Source organism: Puccinia triticina, chromosome 3A (assembly GCF_026914185.1).
Source record: "Puccinia triticina chromosome 3A, complete sequence".
NCBI lineage: Eukaryota > Fungi > Basidiomycota > Pucciniomycetes > Pucciniales > Pucciniaceae > Puccinia > Puccinia triticina.
Genome location: NC_070560.1, coordinates 2,280,969 through 2,303,739, shown reverse-complemented (window position 1 = coordinate 2,303,739; position 22,771 = coordinate 2,280,969). Strand labels below are relative to the sequence as shown.

The 22,771-nt window shown below is 47.8% G+C and overlaps 7 protein-coding genes across 7 annotated transcripts; 6 read left to right on the top strand and 1 right to left on the bottom strand.

Moving 5' to 3' along the window:
* Window positions 1-954: 954 nt before the first annotated feature.
* Window positions 955-1,299, top strand: PtA15_3A277 (uncharacterized protein; the record flags this gene model as incomplete). Its single annotated transcript, XM_053167229.1, has 1 exon — window positions 955-1,299. One exon carries the CDS (start codon window positions 955-957, stop codon window positions 1,297-1,299), a length of 345 nt encoding a protein of 114 aa, XP_053018467.1.
* A 3,536-nt stretch (window positions 1,300-4,835) lies between these two features.
* PtA15_3A276 (uncharacterized protein) lies at window positions 4,836-5,180 on the top strand (the record flags this gene model as incomplete). Its single annotated transcript, XM_053167228.1, has 1 exon — window positions 4,836-5,180. The coding sequence occupies one exon, from the start codon at window positions 4,836-4,838 to the stop codon at window positions 5,178-5,180; it is 345 nt and encodes a 114-aa protein (XP_053018466.1).
* Window positions 5,181-8,547: 3,367 nt separating this feature from the next.
* Window positions 8,548-8,889, top strand: PtA15_3A275 (uncharacterized protein; the record flags this gene model as incomplete). Its single annotated transcript, XM_053167227.1, has 1 exon — window positions 8,548-8,889. One exon carries the CDS (start codon window positions 8,548-8,550, stop codon window positions 8,887-8,889), a length of 342 nt encoding a protein of 113 aa, XP_053018465.1.
* Window positions 8,890-10,641: 1,752 nt separating this feature from the next.
* PtA15_3A274 (uncharacterized protein) lies at window positions 10,642-12,963 on the bottom strand (the record flags this gene model as incomplete). The annotated part of the gene is made up of 3 exons (XM_053167226.1): window positions 10,642-12,079; window positions 12,157-12,731; window positions 12,940-12,963. 3 exons carry the CDS (start codon window positions 12,961-12,963, stop codon window positions 10,642-10,644), a joined length of 2,037 nt encoding a protein of 678 aa, XP_053018464.1.
* A 196-nt stretch (window positions 12,964-13,159) lies between these two features.
* PtA15_3A273 (uncharacterized protein) lies at window positions 13,160-14,437 on the top strand (the record flags this gene model as incomplete). Its single annotated transcript, XM_053167225.1, has 3 exons — window positions 13,160-13,828; window positions 13,900-14,034; window positions 14,120-14,437. The coding sequence occupies 3 exons, from the start codon at window positions 13,160-13,162 to the stop codon at window positions 14,435-14,437; spliced, it is 1,122 nt and encodes a 373-aa protein (XP_053018463.1).
* A 1,841-nt stretch (window positions 14,438-16,278) lies between these two features.
* On the top strand, window positions 16,279-16,876 carry PtA15_3A272 (uncharacterized protein; the record flags this gene model as incomplete). The annotated part of the gene is made up of 3 exons (XM_053167224.1): window positions 16,279-16,480; window positions 16,597-16,697; window positions 16,799-16,876. The coding sequence occupies 3 exons, from the start codon at window positions 16,279-16,281 to the stop codon at window positions 16,874-16,876; spliced, it is 381 nt and encodes a 126-aa protein (XP_053018462.1).
* Window positions 16,877-22,313: 5,437 nt separating this feature from the next.
* Window positions 22,314-22,569, top strand: PtA15_3A271 (uncharacterized protein; the record flags this gene model as incomplete). The annotated part of the gene is made up of 2 exons (XM_053167223.1): window positions 22,314-22,436; window positions 22,540-22,569. 2 exons carry the CDS (start codon window positions 22,314-22,316, stop codon window positions 22,567-22,569), a joined length of 153 nt encoding a protein of 50 aa, XP_053018461.1.
* Window positions 22,570-22,771: the final 202 nt, after the last annotated feature.

Sequence of the window (22,771 nt, the reverse complement as noted above, 5' to 3'; positions counted from 1 at the left end):
AGCAAGTCGTACGACAAGCTGACCGCGCCAGCGTCTCTGATTCCTCGGAGCCTACGAAAAATCTGCTTCATAGATATGTGCGATGAAGAAATTGTGGAGGATGTAGCAGAAAGATGTTGGGGTTTAAGTTTTTGGCTTTCAATAAAAACTCGCCGCGGCGATCACTATGGAATACCGATCAACATGTCCACTCTGTAATTCCATACCTCTTGTGATCCTTTGTGTTCACATAGAATGCTCAGCAAACAACAGATAATAAAGTTTCACTGTGTCTGGCCAATCACAATCCAAGTTGCGCGTAACCCGGATTTATTGACCACGCTGCAGCTTAAAGGCAGCTCAGCAAAGAATCAAAGGGAGCGCGTACCAGTGAAGGCGCGTGAAGGAACAAAGGGTAGCAAGAAGATTTCCGAGAAGCAGCAGCTGGTGGTGCTGAGCCGCATAGCTTAAATAGACTCGCTGCTTGACCGTCAGTTCCCTCCCCCCATCGCCCATCCTCATCCTCTTCTTCTCAATTACTGCCCCCCTCCTCCCCTCCCCCTCCTCTAACTGACGCTGGTAAGTACACTACCTCATACCTTCTCACCACCACTGCCCTTTGCTTCCCTTGCTGGTTCGACATAGTAACACATATCTTTACCCTTGAAATTTGTCCCTCTCCCTCTCAATCCAACTCTTAGCAAGCGGGTCTTCAGCGCTTCTAGGACTCTTGGAGTTACTTTTGGAGAGCCCCCTCCCTCCTCGAAGTAAATTGTGAGTATTCATATCCCCCGGCGCACTTTCTGTCCACTTTCACTCGGGACCAATTGCTTATCTGCCTTTTTTTCTTACCAGTCCCTCAAAGGTCAAGCGCCCGCTCGGAGTGTTAGTTCTCTTCCTTCTTCTTACTCCGCATAAATTCACTGGCCAACTTCTAACGTCCTTTCCTCTCTATACAGAGGAAGGCCAGGCAAGATGCGCACCGTCTACGATACGGATGTGCGAGTTTGTCCGGTCGGGGCTCCATCCCGTGACTTCAGCCGCCACCGCAAGCCACCACAGAAGGCACTCCCCCAGCGCCGTCCTGCCCCATCCTCATCACGAGCCAATCGCCCCCAGGGCATGGTCTTCTCCGTCGGCGACCTCCCTCAAGAGCTCCAGAAGATCGGTGGATCTGAGCTACCCCCAGCTCCTGACTCCCTTCCTCCCCCAGTCCCAGCTCGAACTGCCCGCGGCATGGGTGTTGTCTTCAACGTCAACGAGCTCCCACAAGAGCTCAAGGAGCTACAAGCTCAAGGCTCAAAGGCTAAGCCCGCTTGAATCATGTCAGCACTTCATTCCTTCTCTTTCATTCAAACATTAACACATTCGACTAACACACATGCAATTCTATTCCAACAGCTCTCACTTTCTCTTCTATGTATCCTTGCAGTTCCCTTGCACTTTTCTTTCGTCTTTCTTGTTTACCATTGCTATCATGTAAAGTACTATTAACATGGCTTTTCTACCTCATCAACCTCTACTTCGCTCTTCTTCAAACTGTATTACATAAAATTTATTATTTGTACGCAAACTATTACCCACACCGTGTGCCTAGTTTCAAAGGCAGTCATTTCTCCGATCAATCATCATTGTTACCAACCCTTACCAACCTCACACCCTTGTTGAGCCCGCCCCTCCAATAAACACAAGCAAATTGTTTATTCCATGCGAATATATGATTTTATTTTTTGCATAGACCATAGTTGGGAAATCCCATTTACGTTTGACTTCAGCTCCTGAAGAATATGTGGGAGGTGGGCCAATCACTGGCATCTTACTTTTTTGCCTGTATAGAGCTATGCTCTCACATTTAGCACTCTATAATCATGAAAATATGTTGGTTTCGGGCGTCGTCGTCCTATTGGTGGTAAAAATAACCTCATTGAAAGCAATCTGAATCACTGGCATGTTCTAAGGTGGGGAATCTGCAAAGGCTCTACGCGAGCAAGCGCTACGAAGCCCTTCCAAGTTCCAGGCCTCTACACTGTCCACCACATCACTCAGATTGAAGGTATTGAATTAAAAAATTACAATCATTCTTCAAACCACACTAATAAGCTAAGCATAAGTTGAAGCATATTCGAGAGAGCCTTGCCTAAAGTTGTACAAGCTGCGGTGTGAAGAATATGGCCCGGCCACCTTACAAATCCCCGCGGGTGCCCCGCGTTGTTCCATGTTGAACTCACTGTTCTCACTCGAAGGCTTGAGCAAGATCATCGACAATTTGAAACACGTACCTGGAGCGGAACGACCAGGGTTTTTCTTAGTTCTACCAGTCATATCTGATCTGCGTTTATCTCAGGATTCCCTTCATCGGCCACTGCTTTATGGCCTTGAAGTCCGCTGGTCAGATATATCATATACCAGATGAAGCCCGCCGACGTTTGAGAAGAGTGGTTGAGCAACCAGCGAGGGTCATCTATGATCCTTGTCCAATGTCTGCTGCTGAACATTAGCCTATCGTGTAACGATTTGTTTCAGTGTAGAACTCGTTGTAGAGCTGTTGTCTGATGTTTTACCTCAACTCCATTCATGACATGAGTGGACTCCCGGCCGATTCACTTTTGCTTCGCATGCCAGCGGCAGAGCTTGAGAGGGCATGTTATGCCAATCAATGCATCTATCATCCCCTTGCAAACGTACATCTCGGGTTCTTTCAGACGTTTCTTGACTACGACCACGTAATTTTTGAAAAAGTTGAGTCGCACCAGCGACTCACTAGTCTGGTGGAGGACTAAACAGCTTTATCACGACCATCCTTTGCTAGAAGGCAAGCCGGCGAATAATCGACACTGGGATGAGCTCGACATTGCGCGTCCACAGTTAATTCATATTGACACCCCCTATTTCATGGCAGACTGGAGGACACCACCAAAAATTGACCAGGTGATTCAACCCAGGTCTACCAAGAAATTTACTTTTCAGTCTGAAAGGATTGATTCGTTGAGTTGCAAACATGCTGTCGATTTTCCTATTGCCGTATCGATTGACTAATACTGTCTTGATTTGGGTCGCATTTTGATCAAACAGAGAACCGTTGAGTGATGTTTAAGTCCCTCTGATTCAAATTCAATTTACTTGGGACATTGATTTATCAGCTCCCAACAAGGCACCAGCGCTTGTGAATTTTGCGTTGGGACAAGCTGTACTAACAGTAACTGTAACTCTTCTGAAAAAATCCGGGGCATGAAGTGTAATCGAATGGGATCAGCTTGGTTGGAGCAGCTCCCTTCATCGCCGGTAAAGAAAGCTATACCCGTTGTGCAATCAACTCAAGAAATGATAATATTTGGCCATCTGGTCAAGTCATCCTTAGTTTCCTAGATTTTTTGTCTAACACTAACTCAAATCACGAATTGGTTTATACTAACAAAGCATTACGGAAGTAGACATGTTTGTAAGTTCCAAGGGTGAAAGCGCTGCGCTTCAAAAAGCGCAGCGCAGCGTGAAGCGCAGCGGTTTTGGTGGCCGCTGCGCTGCGCTGAAAGTAGCGGCCCCGCCCGCTGCGCTACCGCTTTTTGGGTCGGGCAAGAAGCAGGGACCCGCTACTTTCAGCGGTAGCGCAGCGGAACCATCGCTGCGCTACCGCTTTTTGAGCTGGTCGCGTAGCGCTCCCCCGCTGCACGCCAAAAAAGCGCAGCTGTTTTGGTGGCCGCTGCGCGGCGCTGAAAGGAATGGCCCCGCCCGCTGCGCTACCGCTTTTTGGGTCGGGAAAAAAGCGGGACCCCGCTATTTTCAGCGGTAGCGCAGCGATACTGGCGCTGCGCTACCGCTTTTTGGGCTGACCGCGTAGCGGTTCCCCGCTGCGCTGCGCTAAAAGACCGCTTTTTTGTAGCGCAGCGCAGCGTTTCAGCCTTGTTGTAACAAGGATCTGGAAGGCATGCAACCAGCAAAGGGATGCCCAGACCCTCTTATTCCTTGGCTCCCGGCGCAAAAAAAGACATAACTTACATGGTGGAGACCTGAGTGAGGATATAGCGGAAAGCTGTTGGAGTTTAAGTTTTTGCCGTTCAATCAATACTCGCCGTGGCGATCACGGTAGAATACCGACCAACATGTCTACTCCGTAACACCATACTTCTGTTATCCTTTGTGATCACATAGAATGCTCAGCAATCGACAGTGAATAGAGTTTCACTGTGTCTGGCCAATCACAATTCACCTTGCGCGCACCCCGATATATTGACCACGCTCCAGTTGAAAGGCAGCTGAGCAAAGAGCCAGGAGGAGCGCATATCAGGGAAGGCGCGTGAAGGAACAAAGGGCACCAGGGGCATACCGGAGAAGAAGCTGCTGGTGGTGCTGAGCCATCTATTTTAAATAGGCTCACTGCTTGACGGGGCAACTCGCTCCCCATCTCCCTCCATCCTCAACCTCTTCCTCTTAATTACTCTCCCTCCTCCTCCAAGTGACGCTAGTAAGTAGAAGCCCTCATACCTTCTTACTAATACGAACACTCCCCTCCCTTTCCTTTTCTGACTTAATATATTAACACCCATCCTTTCCCTTGAATCTTTCCCCTCCCCCTCCCTTAATCCAACCCTTAGCAAGCCGGTCTTTAGCACTTCAAGGACCCTGGTAGTTACTCTTGTAGGACCCTCCTCGGAGGAGGTGTGAGCATTCATCCTAATTCTTGCACTCTCGTTCAATTGCTTATCTGCCTTCTTATCTTCCTTGTTTTGTCACCAGTCCCTAACAGGTCAAGCGCGCGGTCGTAGGGTTATTTCTCTTCCTTCTTCCTACTCCGCATAAATCCACTGGCCAATTTCTAACGTCCCTTCCTCTTTATGCAGAAGAAGCCCAGGCCAGGCAAGATGCGCACCGTCTACGACACGGATGCGCGAGTTTGTCCGGTCGGGGCTCCATCCCGTGACTTCAGCCGCCACCGCAAGCCACCACCGAAGGTAGCCTCCCAGCGCCGCCCTGCCCCATCCTCATCACGAGCCAATCGCCCCCAGGGCATGGTCATCTCCGTCGGCGATCTCCCCCAAGAGCTCCAGAAGATCGGTGGATCTGAGCTACCCCCAGCTCCTGACTCCCTTCCTGCCCCCATCCCAGCTCGAACTGCACGCGGCATGGGTGTTGTCTTCAACGTCAACGAGCTTCCCCAAGAGCTCAAGGAACTTCGAGCTCAAGGCTCAAAGGCTAACCCCGCTTGAATCATGAAACCTAGTCAGTTCTTCATAAATTCACTTTCATTCAAGCTCAAAACATTCGACTAACATACATGCTGTGTTTATTTCAACAGTTCTTAATGTTTCTTCTTTCTTTGCAGTTCCTTTGCCCTTTCTCTCGTCTTTCTTGTGGACGGTTGCTCTCATGTAGAATACCCTTAACATGACTTTCCTAACTTATCCGCCCTCATTTAGCTCTTCTCCAAACTGTATTACATGAAAGTTATTATTTGTACACGAACTATTACCCACACCTTGTGCCTAGTTTCAAAGGCAGTCATTTCTCTGATCAATCATGATTTTTAACAACCCCCAATGTCTGATTGAGTCCGCACCTCCAATAAATACAACAAAAATTTAGATTCCATACCAAGATATACATAGCGTTGTTTCGTGCATAGACGGTACCGCAGTTGGAACATCATACTTCCGTTTGACTCCAGCTCTTGAAGACTGTATGGGAGGTGGAGGAATCCCTGGCATCTTCTTAATTGTTCTTATAGCGTTATCAAAATCACATATCACACTTTATATCCATGCATCTTGGCGTGGGGCGTCGTGCCTGCGGTAAACAAATTCTTATTAAAAGCTCTGAATCTCTGCTCGAGCAAGCGCTACCAATCCCTTCCAGGCTTCCATACTCTTGACTAAACCTCTCAAATTGAATTAAAAAATCCAGTCATCCTTCAAACCACACTAATAAGCTAAGCGTAAGTCTAAGCGCATTTCAAAGAGCCTTCCCTACTGTTTTAGAAGAACTGATTAGCCCGCATAATATTTTAGTCTCATACAGCCGACCTCATTCGACTCAATTTTTGAAACAAAGCCGGCACTTTAGCGCGGGGCATAACCACACGAAAATAGTGAGGGTATCATTCAAAATTTGCCTCAAAATTTTGCTGAATCTTCAAAAACCAAATCCTGAATGAAAGGTGTTGCCGGTCGTATAAAATAAACGAGAATGATTGTACGACCTGCAGTCAGATTTTAATTTTGTTCGAGCAGGAGGCACTCTCAAGGTGTCATCAAGGATTCTAGCAATCCACCATTTAATATGTACGCCAGCGTCTTTTCAGCCTCTCAATGCATGTTGCCCTGCTCCGCGGCGCGCCGGCCGCTCGGAAGCGTTCAAGCGATGACCCGGGCCCCGGTCGCCCTCAAAAGCCCCGCGGGTGCCCACTGTTCCAGAAGGCTTGATCCCTCTTGATCATCATAACCTGGAGCGAAACGACCTAGATTTTTAGCTCTGCCAGCCATATCTGGCCTCCGTATACGTAGCTCAGGATTCCCTTCATCGGCCACTGCTATATAGTTTTGTAGTCGGTTGGTCAGATATACCAGATAGCCGCCCGACGTTTCAGAAGAGTAGTTGAGCAACCAGCGAGTCGTTTATGATCCTTGAACCGGGTCTGCTGCTGACCACTCAGCCTATCTTGTATCGATTTGCATGAGCGTCGAACTCCCTCTATGTAGAAACTTTGTCTTATGTCGTGTCACCATTCCACTCATGGTTGAGCTTCTGGCCGATCCACTTTTGCTACGGATACCAGTGTCCTTCAGAGTATGCAGGCACGAAGGCATTTATCACCCCCCATGTAACCATACTCGTCGCGTTGTGTCAGAAGTCATTTGACATAGACCACTTGATTTCGAGAAGGGCTAGATCGATTCGCATTAGCGACCCACTCACAATGCGGAGGGCAAAGCAGCTCTACATATTTAACGTGATGTTTGGCCAAGAGATATGCCAGCTCAGAATCAACTGAGGGATGAGTTCCAGATCACGCGTCAAGGTGTTCGACCACAGTCAACCCAAAATGACAACGCCTCTGTATCATGGTTGACTGGAGGACAGGAGCGAAGCACCAGCAGGTAAATGATTCAAACCAGGTCTACCAAATGATCTATCCCTCTGAGGTATAATTTGTTCAGTTGCAAACAGCCTGTTGCATTTTTTATTGCCATATTGATTTGCTTTGTCGAACTGGATGATCATGAAGCAATAAGCAGGCTTGTGATCTTTCAGCCCCTCTAATGCAACATACACTTGCAGCGTTGAGTCACCAGTTGCCAACAAGGCAGTAACACTTATGAATTTTTTTCCTTAGGGTTAATTGTACCAGCGGCAACGTTATTGGAAAGATTCAGGCTTTGCAACGTGATCCAAGGTAACTTGGTTGAGGCAGCTCTCTACGTCGCCGAAAAAAGACATGTAATTTTTTTTTTCCCAGTCAAGATGTAGGATATTTATCTATCTTATAAGTCGCCATTGGTTTGTCTGATTCTTTCTTTGACACTAGGTCATTTCCCGAAGTATGTACTCCCAAAAAGCGCCTGCCTATAAATACCTGTTACTTGCTTATACCATTACAGCTTTACGGAAATGGACGTACTTGTAAAGAGGGAAGGCTCACAACAAACAAGCGGCTTCCCAGAATCTCTTCCTTAGATCCCTACGCAAAAAATCCATAGCTTGTACGATGAAGACATATGAGGATATAGTAGAAAGCTGTTGGGGTTTAAGTTTTTGCCGTTCAATCAATACTCGCCGTGGCGATCACGGTTGAATACCGACCAACATGTTTACTCCGTAACACCATACTTCTGTTAATCCTTTGTGATCACATAGAATGCTCAGCAATCGACAGTGAATAGAGTTTCACTGTGTCTGGCCAATCACAATTCGCCTTGCGCGCACCCCGATTTAGTGACCACGCTCCAGTTGAAAGGCAGCTGAGCAAAGAGTCAGGAGCAGCGCGAATCAGGGAAGGCGCGTGAAGGAACAAAGGGCACCAGGGGGATACCGGAGAAGAAGCTGCTGGTGGTGCTGAGCCACCTAATTTAAATAGACTCGCTGCTTGACGGGGCAACTCCCTCCCCATCTCCCTCCATCCTCAACCTCTTCCTCTTAATTACTCCCCATCCTCCTACAAGTGACGCTTGTGAGTAGAAGCCCTCATACCCTCTTACTAATACGAACACTCCTCTCCCTTTCCTTTTCTGACTTGATATATTAACACCCATCCTTTCCCTCGAATTTTTCCCCTCCCCCTCCCTTAAATTAACCCTTAGAAAGCCGGTCTTTAGCACTTCAAGGACTCTGAGAGTTACTCTTGTAGGATCTTTTCCCTCCTCGGAGGAGGTGTGAGCACTCATCCTACTTCTTGCACTCTCAGTTGGCTTGCACTCTCGTTCAATTGCTTATCTGCCTCCTTATCTTCCTTTTTGTGTCACCAGTCCCTCACAGGTCAAGCGCGCGGTCGTAGGGTTAGTTATCCCCCTTCTCCTTACTCCGCATAAATTCACTGCCTAACGTCCCTCCTCTTTATAGAAGAAGCCCAGGCCAGGCAAGATGCGCACCGTTTACGACACGGATGCGCGAGTTTGTCCGATCGGGGCTCCATCCCGTGACTTCAGCCGCCACCGCAAGCCACCACAGAAGGCCGCCCCCCAACGCCGTGCTACCCCATCCTCATCACGGGCCAATCGCCCTCAGGGCATGGTCTTCTCCGCCGGCGAACTTCCTCAAGAGCTCCAGAAGATTGGTGGATCTGAGCTACCCCCAGCTCCTGACTCCCTTCCTCCCCCCATCCGAGCTCGAATTGCACGCGGCATGGGTGTTATCTTCAACGTCAACGAGCTTCCACAAGAGCTCAAGGACCTTGCTCAAGGCTCAAACACTAAGCCTGCTTGAATCATGAAGCCCAGTCAGTACTTCATAGCTTTTCTCCCATCGCATTCTAAACATAGTCGACTAATATATATATATTAAATTTTGCTTCGACAGTTTTCTATTATGCTCTCGTTGTTTCTCTATTCTTGCAGTTTTCTTGCACTTTTTCTTCGTCCTTCTCGTGTACCATTGTTCCCATCAAAAATACCCACAAAATGGCTTCTTCAACTCATCCACATCTATTTCGATCTTCCTCATACTGTATTAGATAAATATTAAACTTTGTACGCTTTTATTAGTACCAACACCTCGTGCCTAGTTTCAAAGGCATTCATTTCTCCGATCAGTCATGATGTACGCTTTTTATTAGTACCAACACCTTGTGCCTAGTTTCAAAGGCATTCATTTCTCCGATCAATCATTATTGTTACCAACCGCATATCTTTTTAATGAAAGCAAGGAACAGAATTCAAAAGGCTTGATTTTTCTCAACTTCATATGGAAGAGAGGATCTGGATTACGCTCTAATCCACTTGCACCCTCTAATATTCTCCCATCTTTATCACACTTGAGATACAAGTCACGAAAAATCAAACAATATCATCACCCTGCACAACAAAGCAATCCGAGTTCAAAATATCGCACCTTTCACAAGACCTTGCCTCAAACACACTAATCTTGCACAAGTGATAACAATCAGAAAGTCTGAATAAAGACTGTCGTCAAAGCACCTGTTTGTCCACCTCCATGCTGAACTGGATGGGTTACTGAACAGAGGGCCCAAACTAATGAGGCACATAATGATCCAAGCCAGTTGTAGACGCGCGCAGTTTTCGCAGAAGATGACATGATTGTCAAAAAGAGGAGTTATGGTTTGAGTGATCAGTGGAATTCATTTGTGGCATATCCCAAGTTCAATAAAATTCTGATGACCACGTACGCCGTCGCTCCATTGAAGTGTTCGTCTGATGCCCATGTGAGCTTAGCTCTCTTGAACACATTCAAGTTATATGCACCCCCTCTCGTGAGTCGTAGTCCCGTTTTATTCAAAGTTAAATCTGTAGTTACTCTAATGGTTCCCTCATTTTTCTTTGTTGAGCTGGACTAATGTAAAGCATACCAAGTCTACTTAGACCAAACGGGATGTGATATTTTTGCACGTATGGAGCTTTGATTCTACTGCTCCTCTTGCGTTTTCGTGGGGAGATTTGATTGAAATGAATGACTCTTGAGCCATGTCCAAAAAGTAAACATGTTCGAAAATCTGTCTTCTTCAGACATGTGAGCGAGAGGCTCTTGCAGACACAAGCACTCAACATTTCTAAAGGATTTGTGCAGCCCTTGCAATTGGATTCGAAGGTGAGCGAAGGCCGCAGTTAATAACTCAATATCACCTCGATCTCTGGGACCGGGGAGGCACAAGCGTCTCCCCGGAGGAAGGGACTTGTGCTAAATCCAACTCACGAAGCGCAATGTCTGACATTGACATTGTATAGCTGCTTTGGGACTGAATTCTAGACCAATATATATATTTATGTGGTAGCTGAAGTATGCATTAACTATAGCTATAAGTGAATAAAGGGTGAGGATTAATTGATTTACACCATTACGACAACGTGCGGTACCTATCCACCAATACAACAATCGCACATGTTACGCATATGTAAAACACGGCGAAGAAAGACGATCTGAAGAAGCAAGACGAAGGAAGAGTCCAAGAACCCAAAAAAATATTACATAGTCTATATACAATATGAGAGGGGAGGAAAGAGGTTAGAGGTCTTCAGGGGCATCGTCGAATTGTCCGGAGAGACAAGACTGTGTTGTTTTTTTCGAGAGCGCGGAGGAGATGGAAGGGTGAGAGGACGAGGGCCTTTCGTCGGTAACAGGCTCGGTGGGACTAGACGAGAGGATGGTCAGAGCGATGGGCCGGGTTTGGGGGAGCACGAACTGGAAAGGAGGCTGTGCCGAGGGGATTGATTTTTGGGGGAGCTGGGAGGCCTGGCAGCGGGGCGATGCGAAGGGCGACTGCTCGGGGCTGTTCCAGAAGAAAGGAGAGACTGATCCCAGATGCTCGCATCGTTGAAGGCTACCCGATGAGCCTGATCGGGATGGGCGGGCAGAGCGTGGCAGCAGCGGGTTGACCCAGGGATGCATGTAAATCTTGTCCGCCGAGGCGGGCATGCCGGCGGGTGCAGATGCGTTGCTGGTGAATGAGACGACCGAGCTGGGCATGGACGACGACGAGGACGGGCGACTCGAGGAGTCGGAGCAGGGGGCCGGCCGACTGCTGTTCCAGGGGATGGGGCAGGCCGAAGGTGCAGGCGGGAGGGCGGAGGGTAACAGGGCAGGTTCGAGCGATGCGCTTGGCTGTGCTGGGAGACTGGAGGAAGAGGCCAGGGAGGCGGCTGAGAACAGGTCGCAAGCGGGGTTGGAGGGGGGTAGCGGTTCGGGTGAGATCTGTGAAAGTGAGATGGCAGGGCTGTGCGAAGATGTCGATGCTTTTGGCAGGTTGGAGAGGAATTTGAGCAGGTCGGCCGGCAGCTCAGTGCAAGGAGGGTTGGGGATGGATGAGGGTGCGGGGAGGAGGTTGGGAGAAGAGATGACGGGGCTGGAAGAAGAGGTTGATAATGATGCAGGGCGAGGGGAAAGTTCCGGCGAGTCCGATCGGTCACTGGAAGAGCTGGCGACCGACGTGGGAGCAGTAGACGCGGTGTGCGGCGAGGAAGCGGTGGGCGAAGAGGTCGTGGTGGAGCTCGGAGTGGTACCTCTTGAGGAGAAGGATGGTAGGAGTTGCTTGGACGAGTCCAAGACACCAGTTGCGCCTTGCTTCAAGGAGCTGAGGGTGCTGCTGAGAACGTCCTTGATCCATGGCTTGACGGCTTTGGGTGTCGATAAGGCGGCTTTGGTTTCCTTGGTGGTGGCGAACCATTTGAAGATCTTCTCCAGAAGCTGGTAGGTCTCGTGCGCTGCTACGATCTTCTTGAACTCTTCGGGGGTGTTCAGACGTTTGAGGGACTGGTATTCATCGATAAGCGACTGAAGCTTCTCCTGGTTTTTATTGACATCGGGCTTGAGCGCGTATAGCTTCGCCCAGCCCGATCGGCTGCGAGCATTGCGAAACCAAGAGTTCAACTTCGTTTCGCTCATGGAGGTGTGGGATACCAGCTCTTTGAGCTCGAGCGGAGATGGGAAGAGGTACGACAAGCGGCTATCAGGTAGGTAAGACAGTAAAGATGTGAGCTTCCTGTTTGGATAGACTCAAGGCCCGAGGTGCTATGTACTTACGTTTGACTCCAGTTCTTGAGGATTGTGTGAGAGGTCGATGGACTGCCGTTATCTTCGACGACGGGTTCTTTGGATGGCGGCGACGAGGCGGCCGGCGATACATCGGCCAGTGGAGCCAGGAAGCTCAACTGCTGAGAGAAGTCGTCACATATCTCATCCATGGCCAGCTGAACCTGTTGAGCCAGCGTTGATGCGATACAAACATTGTGGCTGAAGCAGTAATGAGCTTTGAGTTCGTCCGCAGAGAGTGAGTTTATTGGGATATCTCTTTCGAAGTCAAGCACAAATTTGGAGAATTGACGCTCGAAGTTCGTCAAACCATGAGGGTCTTGGGTTTTCAAAGCCGTTAGTAGATCACGCTGGAGATTTGGAAGATCTTGACGACCAAGATGAGGATTTGGCATGATGGGCACGATGTTGTTTGAGTTTGGAACGATGGAGAGTGATGAAGGAGGAGTTGTCCTGGAGGTGGTCTGGGGCTTGGTTTGAGGCTGGAAGGTAACCGGATGTTGTGACGGGGTAGTCGTCCATTGGTTGGTGAGGGCGACATTTTTGGGTTTTATATCGTACGGTGTCTGTAAAGGGTGAGTGTGGCAAATGAAAAGAAGGGTTGTTGTTTTGTAAAGGGCTGATTGGTATGCATGGTGCGAGCTGTAGTGATTGCTTTGTTATGCAATATCGAACCCCCGCTTACATACAATCCATCCAGCCGAGCCCCGCGCAGATGAATACGAACGAACGGCCTTCCTTTTAAACCTTAAAACAAAAGGAATACACACCAACCAAAGGAACACTCAATTCGATCATACACGAGAGTACACGAGTGACCACTTCATAAAAATATGGCTTCTTCCTGGCAACACTCGGAAGTACTCCTCCCCATAGTGCTTCACTATCTGCAAAATCACACCAACTACTCAGCAAGCAACCTAGCATTAGCCCCTACCTTCCAAGTCGGCCCCACTGAACACATTTTTCATTCATCGTGCTGCTCGAGGACAAGATGGTTGTTCCATGGTGGAATGCGACGTGTGCCACGGCCCTCAAAATTCGAAACCTGTCATCCAAAATCCTGCCTGCCTCATTGCTCGACTCCTTCATGAACCAGAAGCACTTTGATGTCCCCCCACTCCAATTCCCCGAGGTCGGAAGCCTGGTTCCTCAACTACTACATGTAGGCATCACCCCGGATAACGCTAACTTCCTGAACCACGAGTTCTCCTGCACTCTCCAAAGGCTGGATGAATCACTATCCAAGTCCTACCAAGCCGACGCCCTGAAGTTTAGAGAAAATGCTGCGTTTCCCAATTCGCGATCGTCCTTCGTCCAAGCCTTACATGATCATCATCACAGGCTGCGAGCTCAGTTCGTGCAAAAACTCCTGACCACCTTACAATCTCGAGTCGACATTCTCCTCCAACAATCCAGATCGGCCCAATCAGCTCCCCAGTCTAGTCCTCCATCGTCATCCGCATCTACCTCAAGTGGTACACCATCATCATCCGGCCCTGTCAAGTCCGCCGGCAAACCCAGAGGCCGAGCGCCGAAATTCACCAAGGAGCAAACCGCCGCGCTCAATGCTCTACTAGCCCGCGACAACCAATTCTCCTCGGAAGAAAAAGATCTCATCGCCTACGAGCTGAAGATGACCCGCGAGCAAGTAAACCGATGGGTAAGCTTTCTCATCCAGAATCACCAAGCCTACCACTTGCATTCATCTGACGTCTTTCACTGTTTCTTCAGTTCTGCAATGCGCGTGCACGCAAGAAACCATACTCGTGCCCCTCCCGTCAGTCCGCCGCACCCGCCATGAAGAGCTTGGCGAGCAACACCAGCTCGCCCGCTCCGATCGTCTCGACCTCACCACCAGCCGAACAAGTAAGTTACAAAACACCGCCAAGTTGGATAAGCCTTTATTTTTTTCGGAGTGGGATACTAATTAAGCCGTCTGTTTCTCTCACAGATCCAGTCCCCAGAGCGGCCGAGCACCGGCTCATCGGAAGACACGGACATGATCTTCTTGACGTCGGCCTCATCCTCATCGGCGTCGTCGTCAGAAGGAGAAGACGAGGACGAGCCGATGAACGCTTACCTCGATTTCTCGGCCTGCCCCGAGTCGTGGCCGCAACAGCACCTCGCACCCCTCCCGCCCGTGTCTTTCGACTTCGGCGCCCTCCAATCCTCTTGCGCTTTCCTCGCTCCTACTCCCGCATCGGCTGACGACCTGCAGCGCTGGAATCCTCAGGCACAGACTCCCAACTTCCAGTCCTTCGCTTGTTGATCTTCCTCCTCTGTCCGTTCTTGGGTCTCTGTTGATGTAGCTTCGGGAAACCAATTGTATCATCGCCTATTTCCTCCCCTTCCCTCCACTGTCCGCTCTTCTTCGATTTCTTGAGCCGTCTAGTTGTATCCATCCTCCTTTCGATCTGCTCATGAGTCTTCGTTCCTCATGCGTTGTGTATATGTAGTACATATAAGATATATCTATTTTGCTCTCATAGCCACCTCAATTAACTTATCATCCTCCAGTAGTTCCTCATCCCATGTTGTTTTATCTCCACTTACTTTGGCTAGACCAATGAATAATATATGGGTCTTTCCTTGATATATATGTCGCACCACTCGTAGTGAGCATCTCCAAATAGTCCGAGGTGCGTTTTCAGATTCTATGCGGCAGTGGGTGACTTACCAGGTTGAGCGGGTGAGGATGTCGCTCATCATGAAGTCATCTTTATTATCAGCACTAGGATGCATCAGACATGTCCTTTTTAATGGGACTGGATATGGCCAGTCACAGTATGATGTCACTGTGCTCATGAAAACCGAGTCAATAGACTCTTGAAGTGGTGTGGCGTTCTGCAGTCAGTTAAAGGATTGTCAAATGATGAAAAGACTGGTGTCCTGATGATGCTCAGCTTGTTGTAAGTCGGAGGCACCGACACAGCGCATCGCGAGTGCGAGCGAGCGCAATGAGCGGTGTGCGTGCGGTCCAGCGCAGACTTTCCTTTCGGTATGCAATATCCACCCTGTGTTCCTTTGCTATTCAAATTGCGATTCTTGCCGAGCGAGCGAGCGAGGCAAGCACCCGCGGCGCTCCTTGACCAGCGCGGGGGCCGGCCGAGTCTGAGCGGGTTTCTCTGGGCGCCCAATGCCGCCCTTCCGCGGGCCGCTGCGACTCGAGCAGAGGCGCGGCTCGGCTTGCGCTGGACCAACACGAAGCCTTCCTGGAGATACGCACAAATTACGCAAGGGAAAGAAAAAATGGTCTAGAAATTTGTGCAGTTGGGCTGGACCCTTGCATTGACAAGATAATTGACAAGATAAGAACTTCTCATAAGCTTCTAAGGAATCCTGAAAAGCCAGTTCTGCTCAGTTTTTGGCGGGTCGGCTCGGAGGTGGGGGAATCATTCCCCAACCTATCCACCTGCCGACCGGGGCTCTACCACCGCCAAATTACGTGGAACAAGCATCAAACATCTGGGGAACCGGTGCCGGTCGATGGCTTTTGGCCTAACTTACCTAATCCCCCCTCCAATCGAGGAGCTTCGGTAGGTTGGGGTTTTGGCGAGGTGCCGAGAGACCACTATATTACAGAGGGAAGGCAAGCATCCCTTATTCAATCGATCGACTCCGGAAGTCGAAAAAATATAAAGGAAGAGGAATCTTGTTTCGCCCTGATTTCCAAGTTTTTGTGTGGGGTCGGGCAACTCAAGATGGATGACATGACGAACACCGCGCGACGCACTTCGCCAAGATCGATACCGGCCTCGACTTCAATATAACGGGCACCGGTTTCTCCGTTTTTTGACGCTTGTTTTATTGCGGCTAGTGACGGAAAGTTGCAATGCAACTGACGCCATGTTGATTGCGAGGGGGTATGACTTCTTCACCCTCGAGCTGAAACGACAACAACCGTTCTCATAAGAAGCCCTGATCGTGTCGATGAAAATGTCTTGCTGCCACACAACTAAACCAGATTTTCGTGCTTGCCCCTACATATAGGTATTCTCCAGGAAAAATTTTCAGCCTTTTTCGTAACCTCCCTGCCATATTCAGACTATCCCAACTCCAACTTTGGAGGGCACGCGTATCAACCAATCATTAGCTCAGTAACACTCAACAATGCAGCTCCCCAAATCCATTTTCTTACTATCTTGCGCAACCCCGCTCGGGGTGTTGGCTGGCCCAAAACCAGTCATAGATAAAGGAACTACCTTCACATGCTTTGATGCTAAAAATCCTGGATTCAAGATGGGGTGGTGCGCCAACAAAGTTATCACTCTCAGTGAGATACCCGGCATGAAACAAAAGTATTTCAAACCAGGTAAGCTTTTATATTGAGTGGAAACCAAATCAGGATCATTTAATTCTTGGCATAATCCAGTTCAACTAATAGAGGTGTTATTTTTGGAATTCAACATTAATTGCAAAAATTACCAGTAATTCAGGCAAACAAAGTGGGAGCTGCAGAACACTTCAATTATAATTGTGAGGGGAAGGATACAAATATTAATTTTTGTTGTAAAAACAATTGGAAACCAGTGAGTGACTGCAGTTTTCTCTCCAAAATTGACAGCAAGCTAGTGCATTTGGGCTTATGTGTTGAATTGTGATCATCTCCTTCTGAAATTCACCCAAAAAGAACCCATCTGGCTCTGGTGTGGTTAGTATCTCTGAATCTAATTGTGAGACAAAAGAGAGAATTCCAAATAATCCATGAGCATCTGTCCTATTTGGTTCTCTTCATGCTTCAATTCACTCAGAATTGAAAATAGCTATTCCCCAATGAATACAAATTTCTATACTGTACATATGCTCAATGATTTTCCTATTCCTTGAATATCTGCTTAATTTTGAACTCTCCAGTTTGGCTTGATCAATTGTGATGTATAAAAGAATGATTGGTTTGTTGAAATTTTACTACTATCTTACAATCTGTTTTAACTACTTCCATCTGCATATGAATGTAATTTTATCCTTCTGTCTTGCAGCTCAGCCCCCATGTGGAATAGCTATTTCATGTGTAGCCCATTATAACTCAAAAAACCCACAACCTTCTCTACCACAAGTTCACTGGCGCAGTTGAACAACTGGATCTGTCTCTTTAAGTCTTACCAAGCAGACACCCCAAAATTTTCTGAGGATCCATCTGTCAGTGTTACAATCAGCCATCTGGGCTTGGATGTGGCCACTCACCTTGGCCTGCTGTTTGGACCGGGTTGGTTTGCTCAATCTTTTTCTTGTGACATTGTCTACGGAGAAGGGATGCATCTCATTAGCCTTTTCACATCTAATCAACTATATCCATTTTTCAAGCTATTAAACTTTGGTGTTGGCAGTGATTTGGTGGGCTAGTGATCTTGGATTGAGATTTTCCTTGGATCTGGTCTTTCTACCTGCGGTTGGGTATTTTTCTGCTAATAACCCTCCCACGCCCTGCCTGACCGGCCTTGGGTTGGGGCCCAGCCCTAATCATGCAATAAACAGGGCAAAAATAATAAAGTTCCCAATTTGCAATCATCATCATACAGGCGTCACAATATCAACTTCCCAGCCTTTCAGGGCAATTTTTGCAATGACTGTTTGCCACCATGCAATTGTGGTGTTCCAAATTGATTTTTGAGCCACTTTCTACATGCAATCATAACTAGATCTACATGTCCAAAATTCTCATATAGTGAAAGTTGAGAGTTCTCTTCATTTCAAACACCTCTAAAAACTTTGATAGATCTGATGATTTGAGTAAATTGATATTCAAAAATCAACTAGAGTACAAGGTGGCTATGTTGCTGCACTTCCAGTTTCTTCATGGCCAATATCCAACCCGTGTTCCTTTGCTATTCAAAATGTTATTCTTTTGAAACAAGGGAGCAAAGTGAGCACCCGCGGCGCTCCTTAAGCAGTACCAGGCAAGTCTGAGCGGGCTTCTCTGCGGGGGTATTGAATTTTACAAGGTACAAGGCCTTGTAAAATTACACATTGGGGGGGGGGGGGGGGTTGATGTGTAATTTTCCAAGGAGTTGTTCAAATATTGACCTTGTAATGGAAGTCCTTGCAAAAAAGACCTTGTAAGTTTCCACCTCAGATTTTCCATGCGTAATTTCACAAGGTATGTTTTTGCAAGGGGTGACCTTGTAAGAAAATTACCTTTCAAAATTGCACATTTTTAGCAAAATCTTGAATTTTACAAGGGAAATCTTGAAATAGTAAAACACCTTGCAAAAGCACCTTGTAAAAATTTTTGTAGTGTGGAGTGGGCAAACTCCACATTTGGAGTATCCAGGGTTCAAGAGGTGGGTGGGGAGGAGCAATGCAAACCAAGCAACTAGAAAACAACAGATTAAGAGTCTATAGTCTAGCAAAGCGCTAGCCATCATCACTCAAGTCCCGCCGGCATCCGACTAAGTTTATGGTAAAAACCTGCCGGGATCAGCCTGATTTAGCGGGACCATTACCTCCACCAACACGGGCAAAACGTCAGAAGCAGACCAAAGCATACAAGGACCTTCTGAAGCTACCACTGTTGCCTCCTTCTCCTGTCAACAAGCATCAAGATCTGTTAGGACACAATCACCCTTCTTCACCTTTTATTTCGGCGATTTCATACGTTTTTTCCAAGTTTGTAACCCAACACATCGACAAAGGCACACCAACATCGACTTCATCCTCACTCAAACATTGAATTGTCAGAAACCCATTTGGCTTACCTATCACAACATTCATTCCAACACCTGTCTACCAAACAAAAATCAACATACCGCGGGGAAAATCTCTGTAAACCCCCCTCCTCCCTTGGGGTTCACAAGGTGTCACTAGGACACTATACATGTCACATATAGATACTTAGTCCGCTCCCTCTCCTTATCCGGTTCAGCAGAGAATTGACTAGCAGTCTCTCTGAACCAGGTATAAGCCACCTTGCTGTTTTCTTTCTCCCTTCTCTCTCTCTCATGTCTAAGAGAGAGAACTGACTAGCAGTCTCTCCGAACCAGCAATCAAGCAAGTTTGGACCTAGAAGCTTGCCTCTGTGTCCGTTGCCCGTTCTTTTCCTCTCCGGCTCAGTGAAGGGTCTCCCAACCCTTACACTTTTTTTTACTACTCCCGAACTCCCCCAAATTCAAAGCTCCGTTCATCCAACTCCGACCCTCTTCTGTCCGTCTGTTCTGTCCAATTCCGTCTGCCCGTCTATCCATTCCGTCCGAACCTATCTATAAGAGTCCACTTGGGACTCTCCACTGAGACCTTATTCTGGGCTGGCACACCGGCGCTGGGCCTTGGGAAGGCTTTCTAGGAACCACTTATGTATTGCAGAAGGCTAGCCCAGGAGAGAAGTTAGCTTCTCTCTGCTAGATACAATTGATGATAAGATGATTAAGGAGATGAAAGTGCTCACCTAGCCCAGGAGAGAAGTTATCTTCTCTCTGCTGAGCTAGGAGAGCGCGGGGATTCCGAGTCTAAGAGTCCGTTGAGTGGATTATGTAATCCCTGCTTGTGAGTCCTCAAGGGGGGTCTCACACTATCCAACAGCCCTGTTCCTTCTTTTGTTGGACCAGAAAAAAAATAATCTTTTTTTCCCATTTTTCTCATCTACCGCCACCGTCCTGTGAATGACCACCAGAAGACATTCGACTTCAGAAAGCCTCCTCCCCTTGTCAGACCCTGAAGCTATCATCCGTGCCGCCCACGCCAAACGCCAAAGACTAGCGCAAATAGCTTCAGCACAGACAACTGCCACAAGCACACATCCACGGCCCATCACACCCCTCCCTTTGTTCTCTACCAATCTTCCCAACATGCCAGAAGCGCCGTTCTCCTCATCAATCGACACCTCTGCAGATCAGACCGCAAAAATCCCGTCTGCCAGCATCTCCACGTTGTCCAAGCCTGTTGGTGACACGGCGAAAGACTGGTTCAAGGCAGTTGCCAAGGCCCAACATGCCGCCCTTGTAAAGGATCAGGAAGATCGTCGAGCGGACTGTAAAGCCAACAAAGCAATTGGATCTCTACTTGGACAGCTTGAGGAGATGATGTTGATGTGGGGAGCAATGAAGAAAGAGAACCCCACTCGGAGTGGACAAGCTGACACGGAGAAAATCAACATGCAGAAGTTCTGCACATCTGACAGACCAGTCTTCTGCGGACCGTTTCAGGAGGTCTAGCCGTTTGTGAAATGGGTACACACCCTACAGATCTTCTTCACAACCAAAGACGTCGCCCACTCTGTCAACAAGATAAAGATTGCAGGCACTCTCATTGCCGAGACAAACCTCATGGCCTTCTTTGCTAACCAATCCAAGGAGTTGCTCGCCGGCACCTGGACTTGTTTCAAGACCAGGATCTTTGAGGTGGCTCTACCAGTCAATTGGCGCATGGAGCTCAAGAAACAAGTGAAGCAGCTCAAGATGCTGTTGACGGAGTCCTTTCAAGGTTTCAGCACAAGAGCCAGGACACTTCAAAGCCTGATTAACTTTGATGTCGCGGAGGTCTCTCAATTAGGTGATTTTGACCTCGCTCAGTATGTGGTCTTTGGGTTGCCAGAGGATCTACAAGATCGCCTAGCTGAGATAGGCTACATGGAAGCAAGCCCCTTCACATACGGCTATTGAGTCACACCGGTGAGAGTATTGATAGATTCCATAGAGAAACACCAACGGCCCAGGATTGTCCCGGGACGTGGAGTGTGGAACGTGCTGCGGCGAGTCTGTGAGATGTCTGTGACATGTATATCAAAACACCCCCCCTCTTGCCGCAGAGGCCACGCTACGTAAAAGACTTTAAAACAGAGAAAAGAAAAAGAGGGAAAAAAGTAGAGAGAAAACAATATGGAAAGAGAAAAAAATTGTCACAAACAGTCATTACACAACACATGTTGGGATCAGAAAAAAAAGTTTAAGAGATGCAAGCTCTTCACTGGGCTAGGCACTAGCACTCAGGAGAGACGACGGTCTTGAGGGATTCTGATGCCAATGTTGGGGATCTTTATTTCATCTAGCTCAGGGAGAAATATCAGTAAGGAGTTGGTCTCTGCTAAATACAATAGAAGGAGAGAGAGAAAGGGAAAAGGTGTGATGGCTTACCTAGCTCAGGGAGACATATCAGTAAGGAGTTGGTCTCTGCTGAGCTAGGAATGGAAGGAACAGTGGCTATATGGGTCTGAGTTGGGCTTGTGAAAGGTTTGTGAAGTGCGTGGTGCAGGCGGGCTTTACACCAGCCCTGGGCTAGTCGCAGTCACAGTAATAATTTTGTTTTCCACCATGTTGACAACGTACCGCCCCCCCCCTTCTCCATTGTTACCACTGGCTCCCCCAAGACGGTGTGAGTACAATCCTTCATTAAAATGATTGGCATTCCCAACTTCAATTCAATCCTAACGTTCGGCCAAATCAACTCATGAAGCAGATCCTTCCAAACCGTAGTAGTGACTTCAACCCCCGGGATCTTCCTCAAAAGATGAGCCTCATAGACAATTGGCCTTCCCCCGTGAATCATAGACAATATCGTGTTCAGCTCCCGCTTCTTGTTTGCATTTCAAACAATGATTACCCAATTGCTGAAATACTCCGCTGGCTCTTTGAATTTTTGTTCCATGACCTCCGCAAGATCACTATAAACCTGATTGAACCCCTCTGAGCGACTGATCCCAAAATTCCAATTATCCCAAACGTTGTCCGGACGCTCATTTCCGCCGAGCATTGATTTTTCTTTAACACATTGCTTTCAAAGTCCAAAGTTCCTGGTAGGCAGTCAACACCCTCAAGAAATTCAATTGAAGAAGGAACACTTACTCAATTGGCCAAAAAATATTATCAGGTGAGCTTCAAGCAATATAAACCTTGCAAAATTTGTCATAAGATCAAATCAAAACCAGACGCAAGGGAAGCAGGTCACCCAACTCCTTTTTAAGAGAGTAGAAATAATTACTGAATCCTGCGCTGACCAGACCACTAAACAAATGCCCAATTAAAACCCAACTGCACGGGCCCTTGTTGAACCCAATATTGAATCAATTAACCAATGTACTAAGCAAATCAACCCCATCCTTGATGATACAAAACTTATTGGTCTTAGCTTTTGATGTTAAGTTCAAGTATTGAAAGAGATGTTTAACAACCGTCTTGGACAACAATACCTTGGGTTAAGTAGCCTGAGTGACTCAAATGCTGGCTCTCCAGGCCTTGACCCGGGACATCAAGAAACTTTGGAGTGTACCCTGGATTACTGTCCAGCGTCATACAGGGGACCCTAACAACTTCCTACCTACCCGCTTGTTGTCAGGCCTTGTAGCCTCACAGAAGCATCCTCCTCAACAGAAATCCAAGATGTCCCAAAGTTGAGACCAGGCTGATATTTATTCCATCAACCCTTTAACCTTCCACTCCACAGGAGGGTCTGGAAAACCCAGAATTAAACTGATCTGTTGCTCCTGCAAGGGCAACCACCACTCAGAAGATGATGTTCCTCTTGTTATTCTTGTTGTCCTTATCTCTTCCCAACAGGATCAGTTGTAAATTACCACTGCAACCTGCCACTTTGGGGAACCAGGAGTTCAAATGAATTACAGTTATGCTTAGCAGTGGCTCAATCAGGAAGCTTCACAATAATGTAACTTCATGTT